This window comes from Vespula vulgaris, chromosome 23 (genome assembly GCF_905475345.1).
Source record: "Vespula vulgaris chromosome 23, iyVesVulg1.1, whole genome shotgun sequence".
NCBI lineage: Eukaryota > Metazoa > Arthropoda > Insecta > Hymenoptera > Vespidae > Vespula > Vespula vulgaris.
This window is the reverse complement of record NC_066608.1, coordinates 2,204,580-2,217,909: the sequence shown is the minus strand read 5'-3', so window position 1 is coordinate 2,217,909 and position 13,330 is coordinate 2,204,580. Positions and strand designations below refer to the sequence as shown.

The 13,330-nt window shown below is 28.6% G+C and overlaps 2 protein-coding genes across 9 annotated transcripts in view; one reads left to right on the top strand and one right to left on the bottom strand.

Annotated features, from left to right (window-relative positions):
* Window positions 1-13,330, bottom strand: part of LOC127071816 (midasin) — a 106,764-nt gene that overhangs the window by 58,612 nt on the left and 34,822 nt on the right. The window lies entirely within an intron of this gene.
* LOC127071827 (uncharacterized) overlaps window positions 1-13,330 on the top strand; it is a 55,387-nt gene that overhangs the window by 19,298 nt on the left and 22,759 nt on the right. For 6 of the 8 annotated variants that reach the window (XM_051011563.1, XM_051011557.1, XM_051011559.1 and 3 more), the window contains one exon: window positions 10,993-11,490. The exons of the other annotated variants lie outside the window; for them this stretch is intronic. In XM_051011563.1, coding sequence (XP_050867520.1) covers window positions 11,481-11,490 — 10 coding nt within the window. In that variant the 5' untranslated portion in view covers window positions 10,993-11,480. The remainder of the gene's footprint in view (window positions 1-10,992; window positions 11,491-13,330) is intronic. 8 annotated transcript variants of the gene reach the window in all.

Genomic DNA, 13,330 nt, shown 5'->3' with positions numbered 1-13,330 from the left:
AACAACGGAAGTTTCTCTAACGTCTTGTAAAGCTCATGGATAAGCTTTCAACCGGATTTAAATCTAATGAAATTGATACTTCTATTTTCCTTTTTGCTTTTTCTCCTTTCTTTAAAATTCTTGAACACAAATGTGTATTATTATTTATATAATACGAATACGTCTTGATTATTACACGACAGATTTTAATAAATCCTTATTAAATCCTTTGTAGAAAGTTCGCCAATAAGCTTTCATCGATCGTATTCAAATCTAATAAAATCAACAAAATAAATAATTAAATAAAGAAATCGATATTTTTTCTTCTTCTTCTTCTTCTTTCTTTTTTGTTTTTTATTTTAATTTTGGCTTCTTGAACAAATGCTTATCGTTATTTAACGAATACGTTTCGATTATTGCGTGACGTTTGAATAATTCTTTATTTTTCACGAATGATAAATCTCCAATAACGTTTTAACCTTGAGATAGACGTCCAGGTAACCGCAGGTAATGACAAAGAAACATAGGGAACGAATGCCAGCGACGATAATTACGGTCTGGTGCAACAAAATATTGGAATATCGACAGATTCGATCGTTGCGAATGGTTCCAATTCGCACGTTGAAAGGGCGTTAATAACTAACCTGAATGCTTTCAACTAAAGCTCCTTGGACTTCTTTTTTTTTTATAACTATATTTTTATTTATTTTTTTTTCTCGTTGTGGTTTCTACGCGGAATTAATATTGTAAAATTTATGCGAATGATAGTGATAAATGGATCGAATTTTTTAACGGCGTCTTTGTTTTTTCTTTCTTGAATGAATCTATTTAAAGTAAACAATTACGAATATCAATATTATTTTGTAGTTTTGATTCTTTCGATTTTCTTTTTTTTTGTTTTGTCTTTTCTTTCTTTTTGCAAATAAAGGATAATTATATAGTAAATCTTCATTGAAACTCTCTCTCTCTTTTTCTCACTTTTTTTTTGTGTTAATAGTATCAATTTAAAAGTGTATCAATTAATTGGATAATTAAATTCCCAAATTTTTCTTTTTTGTTTTACAACGCCGAGGAGAATTATTCGTTCTCATTTATTGTATCATATTATTCGAGATGCGCGCATGCATACACAGATACACAGGCACACACACACACACCGTAATCGAAAATTTTCTGGAATATCTGAGAGAATGAACTTCAAAATTACATTAACTCCAAAACGAGTTTTCACTATAGTCAATAAAATTTATTACGATTACGAGAGGTACTTGCGGAATTTAATAAATATTCTCGACTGGACATTTAGGATAGTATTGTTACGTTGCTCTGAAGTAGTTATATCGTTTCATATACTACAATAGTACATAACAATTCGTTTAACTATTTCCTACTTATCACGGTAATATAATTACTATGCTGATATGATATCGTCGAGTTGTACTACTTAAAAAGTGTACGAGTTGTGCCAAAAGTTCGTTGATGACTAAAAAAACGAGCAAACAAACGTAAAAAGCACAAAAAATAGAAAAGAAAAGAAAAGAGAAGAAAAGAAGAATCAATTACTCTTTTCCGAGAAATTTTTAATTAACTTTTCATTTTTTCTCAAATCTATAAACGAGGCCACAATAATCACGAGCCTAAAAAGCTTTCGAAAATGATCGATTAATTTTTGTTTCGTTAACATTATTCGCTCCTTTTGCAATCCAATTACGTCCACGCGTGATGATGTCGGACAATAATTGTTTTTTTCTTCTAAATTAAACAACAAAAATAGAAGAGAGAGAGAGAGAGAGAGAGAGAGAGAAAGAGAAAAAAGAAAGAAAGAAAAAAAAGAAAATGTTAACTCGTGAAATTTCATTTCTCCTCTCTTCTGTGTCGATTTCATTATTTTACGTTTTTTTCTTTCGTTTCGTTTTTATTTACTTATTTATTTTGTTATTCTTTTTTATTTAAAAAAAAAATTGTATTTTACTTTATTTTCTTTTTTTTTTCTTCCATTCTTCCTTTTACACCGACTGTAACGCGGGATTAAAACGAAGTGTAGGATAAAAGTGCGTCGTAAAAAAGAAAAAAAAAGGAAGGTAAAACAAGAGAAGGATTCGTTTGTGCCGCGTATTAATTTTCGTTTCGTGAGCCAGTGCCGCGACAATCCTCACTAGGGAAAACCACCTTCAACATGCTCAGTTTTTCACGTTATTCTCCAGTTGTTTAACGCACCAACAACGATCTCGGACGTAGAAGCATATAACGTACCAACTGGACGAAAAAGAAACGAATGCGAAATGTGTTTCTCGCTTGTCAAACATTTTCAAAGAGTCAGTAGTAGGCATTGATATTTTTTTTTCTCGATGCTTCGGATAGTTCTTTTCATAAAAAAAAAAGAGGGAACAAAAAAGAACTTTTCTCATCTTTTGTTCTCTATATTTTTTATTTGCTTTTTCTTTCTCTTTTTTCTCTCTTTTTTTTTTTTTTACATATAGCTTTTTGTTTCTTTTACATACAGAAGTCTATTCATACGTCTATTATTTTTGATAAATTAAGAGATATTTTCTTTTTTTGATAAAAATAATAATACTCTTGATAATATGTAAAAAAAAAAAAAAACCTAATACTTTGATAATATGAAAGAATAATGTATTAAAAAATAAAGTAGATATTTAAAAAAATATGTTTGATTGAAAGAAACTAATTCGATAAACGGATTAGAGGATTAGACTTCTTTTCTTTTTTATATGATTGACATTACAAATTGTTTAAAATGAAATTCAATTTTTGTGCAAAACAAATTTGTAAAGGTGATGTATAATTACATTCGAAACACTTGAAAATTGTTAATACCATAATTACAAATTCGAAACATTCGAAATTTTTTATATCGAATTTCCATTAGACACTTATTCAAACAAATATAGGTAAGTATAAAACATTCGAAAAACCTTTTTTTAAAATTCCATTCACTACGAACGAACGTTCGCATTGATCTTTACGGAATCAAACATATTCTTTCTAAAAAATTTATTTCCATCGTCGAAACTAAGAATTCAATTCACGTACATCGAATTTTACGTGATTCATATATCCATGCATATTATATATCGTCGAACGATAACTGCGAATAAATCTTCAATTTTATATTAAACACGTATTCAAACAAATATATAATAATAATAATAATAATAAAAATACCCAATATTTTATATATATTTTATTCACTATGAACGAGAAAGCACGTATCGATCAACTCGAACAAAACATATTCCTTTGAAAAAATTTATTTCTGTCATCGAAAAGCACATAACACACGTATACATCGTATTTTATCCGACTCACCCGATATATTTATATTATCGACAATTTGACACACACAGAAACACACATCGATGAACGTGAAATATGATATATATATATATATATATATATATATATATATATCAAAAATAATGAAATCCTCGACGATTTCAATAATTCTATTATCTTACACGATTACAATTATGTATACGTGTATTGTTGTGCACTGTAATGTAATAAACTCGGATTTATATTTACCAAGAAACAAGAGAAACTAAGTAAATAGTCTCTACGTTTCCGGTTTCGTATAAAAGGCTTCTTTCGAGTGTAATTAGAGAAATTAATACCGTGGATTATGAGAGTAAGTTGGCCCGTTATGACGATACGTTTACACGGTAGATTAGAAGGGTAGTGTCGAGTGAGGTTTAAGCTCTTGAGATGCGCGAGATCTCATTTATCGGGTGAGCTGAAAGACGAGAAGTGATTTTCTCGTTGGAGAATGCTGTTGTTGAAGGATCCTGTCGTCGTTTACTTCGAAACTAGCAAAGCTTCTACTACCCCTCTCTTTTTCTTTTTTCTTCTTCGTCTTCTTCTTCTTTTTCTTCGTTTACTTTCTTAGAAGAAACTCTCTGGTCTTCTATATCTTTTCTTCTCTTTTTTTTTTCTCCATTTCTTTTTTTTTTTTTTTTCTTAATTACCATACCTTCTAAGAAAGTTAAACGAAAACGGGAATGTTTAGAAAAATAAAAAGAATAAAAAATATGTAAGAGAATAATTGTGGATAAAATGTATTTCTCTCTCTCTCTCTCTCTCTCTCTCTCTCTCTCAGAAAAAAGGAAAATAACAATGATCGATTTTCTAATTGACATTGAATGAAAATTAATCCAATGAATTACAGACAACGTACATATAAATTTGATCACGTCAAAGCCAGATCGATATTCTATCAGGTCGATCGTGTGGTTGACCGAGAGGCTTTTAGAAATTGCGAATTGTTTAGGTATTATAGAACATGAATGGACACGAATAATATCCTATGAAACAACGTACATACATACATACATACATACATACATACGTGTACATATATATATATATACACACAAATATATATATACATGTGTATATATCTATATCTATTATTATCGACGATATGATACAGCAATATATATTAGTGAGGAAATAATACGTCCTTTGAATATAATTATAATCAAAGTCGTAAAAATTCGTGTAATCAATATTAATTTACAAGCTTTACTAACAATAAAATCAATCCTTCGATTCAAACCAACGATTACTTTATATTACTAATAAAAAAAAAAAAAAAAAAATAGATTCGGAACAAAGACTTCTAATCGAGAAAAAAAAAAAAAAAGAATTACAACTGAAAATCATAAAAATTCGTGAAATCATTCTTCACGTAGATTTGCAAGCTTCATTGACGATTAGTTTATATTACTGCCATAAAGAAAAATAAATTTAAAGCAAAGATTTCTAATCAGAAAGAAAGAACTACGATGGAAGTTATAAAAATTCTTGAGATCATTATTAGTGAAATCATTATAGTAGATTTGCAAGCTTTATTAACGATCGAGCCAATCTTTCGTGAAATTAACGATTAGTTTATATTACTAGTAAAAGAAAAAATAGACTTGGAATAAAGGCGATTAAGAAGTTTAGGGAGAGTAATTAACGGAACGCTTATTAGCGGTGTCCGTGCTTTCACATTGGTGACAGCTGACGAAGGGAGATGACGTAACGGTTGACGAGCGATAACGAAATCGATCGATCATAATATACGCGTACTACATCGAGCTTTGCTTCTACAAAGGACACAGATAACTAGGCCCCTGATTCACGAACAACCAACCCAAGAGTCGATCTGTTAACGCTCGATGTGCGAAGCCGAAGCCTTCCATCTCTCTCTCTCTCTCTCTTTCTCTCTCTCTCTCTCTCTCTCTCACTCTTTCTCTTTCTCTCTCACTCTCACTCTCCCTCTCTCACTCTTTCTCTTTCTCTTTCTCTTCCCTCTCTCTCTCTCTCTCTCCATATTTGACCGATCACATCGCCATTACTATCGTCAATCGAATTATCGATGATGTTTATTCAAGATATACATATGTAACGTATATACATATATATACATACGTATATACACACATACATAGTTCCAGATATTATCTGTAAGAAATTGTTAACGGTAACAATTCCTTTACTTTTTTTTTCTATTTTTATTTTCGATAACTTCCTTTTCTTCTTCTTCTTCTTCTTCTTTTTTTTTTTTTTTTTATATACACTAAGAAAAAATGATTAGAGGTACATCGAATTGATCATATTATAAATGCTTATAGACGTAACGAGAAATTACGCTGCTTTAAGAATTCGTTAAATTTGTTCACAATTTTACTTGGTGTTTATAAAAGAAATTACATCGAATTACATCAAATGTATCTAAGAAATTGTAAAATATTCATTCTTTTCTGGATGATAAAAAACGAAAAGAAAAATTGATTATTAAATCTTTCCGGAATATTTGTTAACGAAGTAATATTTTCTTGTTAAACGAACGAATAAAATTTAATATCGTTTCAATTTATATCAATACGAACTTGAACACGCTTGATATATTAATATTTAAACGATTTACATGATTCGCACGATTTCATGTTTTGTTAAAAAGATCATAGCAAATGGACGATAACGTAAGCTAATAACGATTTTCTAATATTTACACGGAGATAGGAAAAGCCAAAACGAAAAAAATGATACCTTCGGTTGAACGTATCCTAGTGTGTGTATATATATATGTATTTGATATGCATCTATATGTATGTATTTGTGTATGCACGTCGCGATAACTTGGCGATAAAGTTCTCGCTCGTAAATATTAGGATAACGCTGTTCTAGTTTGGAATACTAAGCACGTATGTTTTCGAATATGATCATTCGATCGATCGATCGATTGATCGATCGATCAATTGGTCAATCGATGGATCGTTCGATCGACCTTTTGATCGATTTATGCATTCCGGTTACACCCGTTCGGATATCAAACTTGATAAAATTTTAGTATACATTTCAACTCGAGGAGAGTTCGATTATATCGAGAAGTTTTTTTAAGTTTTTTTTTTATATATCATAGCGATTAAAATGTTTTCAAAATTTAAGTATTAGGTATACCTAATAAATAAATAAATATATATATATATATATATATATATATATTATGTATTAATTTATTTTTAATAATAAATATATTTTAATTTAAAATAAATTCGATAAATCGAAAGGAAGTTATAAAATTATATAATATATATATGTAATAACTATGAGCGTGCAATTAGAGATGGAAAGAGGTGAAAATTAATTGAGATATGTAATAATCTCTTATGATTATATATATATATATATATATATATATATATATATATATATATATATAATCATAATACACACACGCACACACACACGCACACAATATACAGAGAGAGGTATAGATATAGATATAGATATAGATATAGATATAGATATAGATATAGATATAGATATAGATATAGATATAGATATAGATATAATGAACGGAGAGACAATAGTTTGAAAATGACCATTATAAACGGAATTATCTAGAATGGCGTTTTGCCAGAATTAATTGTACGATATAATGTAATACTTCCAAATTGTAATTATGGAAAATTCATGGCAACGAAATCACGTCACGTACAAAAAGAAAAGAAAGAAAGAAAGAAAGAAAAAGGAAAAAGAATATCCGCATAATTTCACATACTTAAAATACTCACGTACTTATTTCTTTTTATTTATATTCGACGACATTAACCACCGATCAATACACGATTTATTTGTTTAAAAACATCAAATACCAAATAAAATATTATAAAAAAGGAATATAAAAAAAAATTTAATAAAAACAAATTGTTTCACATAACGCTTTTTAGACCAGGATAAAAAGTTTTTAAGCGATTTTAAAAATCAATTACTCCTTTTTGAGACTTCTTAGACTTGCAGTTAGTACTGTAGCTTAGTAAGTTAAACCTCTAGTTTTATAGCTTCTGAAAAGAAAAAGATCGGTCTAAAAAGTCTCGAAAAAGAGTAATCGATATTTAAAATGACCTAGATATTTTCGACTCACTCTATATATACAGTAAACTATATATATACATACATACATATATATATATATAAACACATACAAAAACTCTTTGTAATTTTGTAACGAAATGCATTTAAGGGTTAATAAAAAAATGACGAGAGGTATTTTTTAAGCTTTATACGATGCAAATGTAAACAAGAAAGAAAGAAAGAAAGAAATATAAAAAAAGAGAGAGAGAGAGGCACATTTATTATTAAATGTAAGAATGGAATATGTTACTCTCAATAGATTCAAAAGAGAATGAAGAAAATGTTTGCTGATAAAAAATAATTGAAACACCTGGTCTTCTCACACAGAGAAGAAGAATTAACTATGTTTGAAACGAACGTGTTTACTAAGGTACCAACGTTAATTGAGGAATTCGCTTTCTCAGTCTAGGAATCGAATAATCGCTAAATCGATTTAGCTTTTAAATATAAAATAATGTAAATGCAGCATCCGTTCGAGTGTACCCTTAAGAATAACGCTTAGTACGACTAACAAATTGCCCTAAATAGCAGTGAAAAAAGCTCTCCTGATAAGTAGCTGTACTTATCGTGCCATTTTATTTTATCTTCGAAAGAGATTATCTTACTTTTCTCCGTGATCGGATTAAATTTATAACGCTCTGTCGGGGACACATAAAACATATCGAAGATAAGTTAGAATAAATTACACGAATTTTTGTCGATATATTCGAGGAATCGTTCTGATCGAATCCGAAAAAAAAAAGAAAGAAGAAAAAAGCGAAAGAAAAAAAATCTTTGAAATATAATTATTAAATCTCCTTTAGTTAATAATTTTATTTATGTTATTATTATTCAATTTTCATTTGTTAATCAATTTTTTTTCTTTTTTGTTATTCCTCAGGAAAAAAAAAGCAAAAAAGTATGAAGATATTCGAGCTTAGAAATTAACAATGAATTTTTTAAGAACGAATTTTTTGATCTCTCATCAACAAGAAATCTTTCTTCGACTTATCGAGAAGTTCATGTTAAAACAGATAAATTTTGAAGATATAATTATTAAATATCGTAAATAATAATTTTTCTTTTTTCTTCTTCTTGTTCTTTTTTATAATCATCGATAAAGTAGAAAAATACAACGATACACGGGCTTCGAAATTTTAATAGCGAGTGATTTTAAACGCGACAATGAACTTTGACATATTGACCCTCTATAACCCAATTTTTTATCGTGTCTATAAAAAAAAAAGATTATATAATCGTGAAATTTGTAGCATTAGTTAAACAAACATAATGATTTAATAAATTTATCATGTAACTTTAATAAATAATCGCGTATAATGTGAATATTAATCGTGTAGCAGAAATTAAATTAAAAAGAAAATAAAATAAAGATACTACTAATAAGAGAATTTAAAAATCAATAACGACGACGTTATGAGGGATCAATTAACGAAAAAGTTTTCGTCGAATTTTTCAAAAAATCGATGTCTCGCTTAAAAAAGAAAAAAAAACACCAAACACTTAAATTAAAACAAGCAACGCTATATCGAAGTATCATAAATAATCATTTTCATTTGGCAATTCACGAAAAAATGTTCATGAACTAGAACAGAACGAACTATGATTAAAAAAAAAAAAAAAAGGAAAAAGAAAAGGAATCTTTTCTATTAAAATTGTTAACGAAATTAGACAGTTTAATGGTGGAGGTAGTTGAAAATAAATAAATAAATAAATAAATAAATAAATAAGTAAGTAAATAAATAAAAAGAACGAGAGAAACGTATCGACGAATATTTGTGTTTAACGGTGGTGTGAAAAAAAGAACCCACCAAAAAAACAAAACAAAACAATAGGAAACAATTCTAATGGATAACATTGAACGTATCGTGCGGAAGAGAAAGGTTTTACCGTTTTAAAATGCAGCCGAACTTGTGCAATTTCATTTGGGAAAGTTTCAAAGGGAAAAGGGACGTCAAAAGGATCTCTTGGAGCGTTTCTTTTTCTTTCTTCTAGAGTATACGAAAATGGCGAATGGGATGTTGGAGAGAAAGAGATAGATAGATAGATAGATAGATAGATAGATAGATAGATAGAGAGAGAGAGAGAGAGAGAGAGAGAGAGAGAGAGAGAGAGAGAAAGAAAGAAGATAAAAAGTGCAGGGTAAATTCGTGCTCGAAGAGACCAACGGGCGCCGATCGAAGAAGCTCCTTGTTCTTCTTGTCCTTCTTCTTCTAGTGAACTAAAAGAACGACGAGTTTCTCCTTCAGTTAAAGTGACTCATTTTCTATCCTTTTCTTTTCTTCTCTTTTTTATTTTACATTTTTTTTTTTTTTGAGAGGGTTGTCTATTTTTTTTTATTTTCTCTATTATTAAAATTTTTTTTCTTATTATTATTCTTTCTTTTTACATTTCTTTTCTATCTTTTCCTTTCTTTCTTTCTTTTTTTTTCTTTAATTTTCCTCTCGATCCTACGTGCTATTGGAAAAAACAATTTTGTTCCAATCATAGCCGAGTCCGATCGACTCTTTTCATATCTATGACATATCTTTCATAGCTATTACCTTTTTCTAAAACTTAAGAGGATCATTCGATTCATTCGATTGGATTATGTTAGAGGTATTCCAAGATAATTTAACGGCAGATTAACTTGAAATTCTTCTATCTATATCTTATCAATATCTTATTTAATGTTAAAGATTAATATTAAAATATTTTTTTCTTGCTCGTTAAATATTCTTTTGAACAAAAATTTTAATTTTGATATTACTCGACGATCTTGAATATACGAGGACAACGAATAAACGTAAATCGTCGGTGACATACTTCGTAAGCCAAAGAGGGCCAAGAATACGCCTTATTTTCTACACTTTGTCGTAGACAGGAATTGCCAGAGAATTGTCTGACTTTTATTCTTTCTTTCTTTTTCTTTTTCTTTCTCTCTCTCTCTCTTCTCTCTTTCCAATGCTCTCGAGTTTTCCCTCGTGACTCTTATCCGTGGTATCCTAAAGGTCGCCTCATCGTGACGAATCGACCAATGCACATGTCGGACACAAAATAAGTGTTTGTCCTTTTCTTCAAATTGAACGAGTAATTTTTTGCTGATCGAGAAAAAAAAAAGAATTTCTCTTGCTTCTTGTGAAAATAGAGATTCGCTCATAAAGAAAAAAAGAACGAACAGAAACTACGAACGAAATTGATTGAATCTTTATCCAAGACATTTTGATTGATTCGGGGTCAATTATTAACATTTAAAAGAAAAAAAGAAAAAAAAAAGAAAATGTAAAGGAAATAAAAGAATATGATTTAACAATGAGTTTACGATTTTCTCGTTGTTATTAATTTTAGTTTGTTATTTCTTAATATTCGTCATTTCAAAAAAAAAAAAAAAAAAAAAGAAAAGAAAAGAAAAAGAAAAAAAGAATAGAGAAAGTATGAACTACGATAAAAAATTGAACATTACATTCCAATCGACTGAAGAACAATTTTTAATTTCGATAAACGTGAAGAAAGAAAGAAAGAAAGAAAGAAAAAATAAAACAAAAAAAAAAGAACAAGAAAGAAAATAATAATAACCTAAGTTTACGTTTCTCTCGTTCTTGTTAACTTTAGAAAACGTTCGGGGAAAAAAGGGAAAAAGAAAAAGAAGAGGAAGAAAGAAAGAAAGGAGAAAAGGAAAAGGAAAAAGCAAAAAAGAAAAGAAACGTACAAAAGAAGACTAAAGTGAGAGAAAGACATGTGCGATGGATAAAGTTCAAAGATCGAAGGGACGATACGAAGGGCAAGGACGAAGACCTTACAAAAGTCAGAGTTGGCAGGGAACATCAAAAGGATGATACTTTATTTTCTTCGACGAGAACGGTCTCGATCGATCGTAAGGCCCCACGTTTCATTCGTTTAAACGTTCTCTACCCTCGGTGTAAGAAGAGTCGAGCCAATTAGGAGCAAAGCATCTCGAGACGTGAACGAAAAGGTGCGAAAAGGGGACAAAAAGGGAACAACATACCAAGGGTAAAGTCTATTCGGATAGAAAAGGAAAAAAGAGAAAAGAAAAAAAACAAAAAAGGAAAGAGACATACGACGTGGGATCTTTTGAAGAAATGGCCGCTGGTAAGTATAAACGTACAATTACGAGAAAGAATTCATCGATCGGAAAGATGCTCGTTAAAATGATATTATTTCTTTAATTATAGATAGATAGATAGATAATTTTCCAATTAAATATCGTTAAATGATCGAATTTATAACTACTCCTTATGGAAATAATTTTTATGTATTCGACTTTGACTTTAAACAACCATCGATGTTCGTTTTCAAATTCTTTGTAATAACAATTTCTTTCTTTTTTTTTTTTTATATCTTAAAAAGAAAAAAATAGATCGTCTGGAACGATAGTTTCTGACTGATTGTAATAACGAGTTGTTCTATTTTTTTTTTTTCGTGACCTTTTACGGCTGTTCTTACGCTTGTAATTTTATAATCTAAAAGAAGGAAAAAAGGAAAAAAAAAGGAAGTATTAACCTAGAATGTCTCGAGAAAAGGAGCAATTCAATTTTCAAATGATCTGGAAACTTTTTTGCGTCATTCTGTATTTGACAATGAAAAATTTATTCCGCAAGTTATATCGGTATGATTGTACTATAAATGAACATAATTTTTTTTTTTTACAGGTTTTTAAACTCAATAATTTTTTTCATATCTAAAAAAGTATCATGTAAAACTTCATTATATAGATTATATCAGTATATTATTATACTATTACAAATTTTATTAAAATTCTCAAATCCCCATAATCCAATCTTTTGTCTATAAAAAATTATTAAACAATACAAAATTTATTATATATTATATTAATACAACGATATATATATATATCATATTTTATACTTCCCAAAAATTAATTTTCTATTGTATGAATTAACAATTAATTTCATTATAACAAAAAAAAAAAAGAAATGAGATGAAACGAAACAAAATTATAAAGTATGGATAAAATAGTTTGAAAAATTAGAAAGAGATTTTTTCTTGAAATAAATTTACAAACGTTATTTTTAGATACTCATAGAACGTGATTCTATTTTTTCTCTACCTTTAAAATTCTTAATAATAAAGAAATAAATTAACTTGTCTATTTTGTATATAAGCAAGGAAATTGTATATCTCTAGTATATAGATATCTAGAGGATATATAGCTCTAGGGTACTTTCGGAAAACACATACGTAATGCATGTTGAGCCTCTCAGAGTACTATACTTACATACATACATACATACATATATACATACATACATAGCTAGATAGATAGATAGATAGATAGATAGATAGGTAGATAAATAGATAGATAGATAGATAGAGAGATAGATAGATAGATACGTAAAGGATAGTTCGACCGAAGGAAAAACGCTTATCGCTTTCCTTCGCTGAAGAATCGGTCAAAAGTAATGTACTAAAAACAGGAACATCGAGAATTAAACATTTAAAACTACTATCGAGTTCCATCGCTTCCGAATGAAATTAGATCAGAATGTGTATTTGTGTGTATATGTGTATGTGTGTGTTAAAAAAGAAGAAGAAAAAGATAGAGTATAGTATCTGATCTCCTTCTCTGTAGAAAGAAGCTTATCGTGTTCTCGACCTTGTTATATGTTACATGATCTGTACACAATAATATACTCTTGTTACCTATTATTAAAGAAAATTCTATGAGAAACATTATCAAATTACTATTTTTCGCATGCAATAATTTTTGAAGTAATATATTAAATATATATATGTATTTTTTTTTTAATAGGTATATGTTTTAATTAAAACGAATGATTTATATTACTTAAATTCTGAATTTGACATGGAATTTAATTCATCGTCGAGATATACTTTAATTTATTAATATGTATTTCATTCATTCATTATGATATATTTTAATTACTTACATTGAAAGAAATCTTTTAAT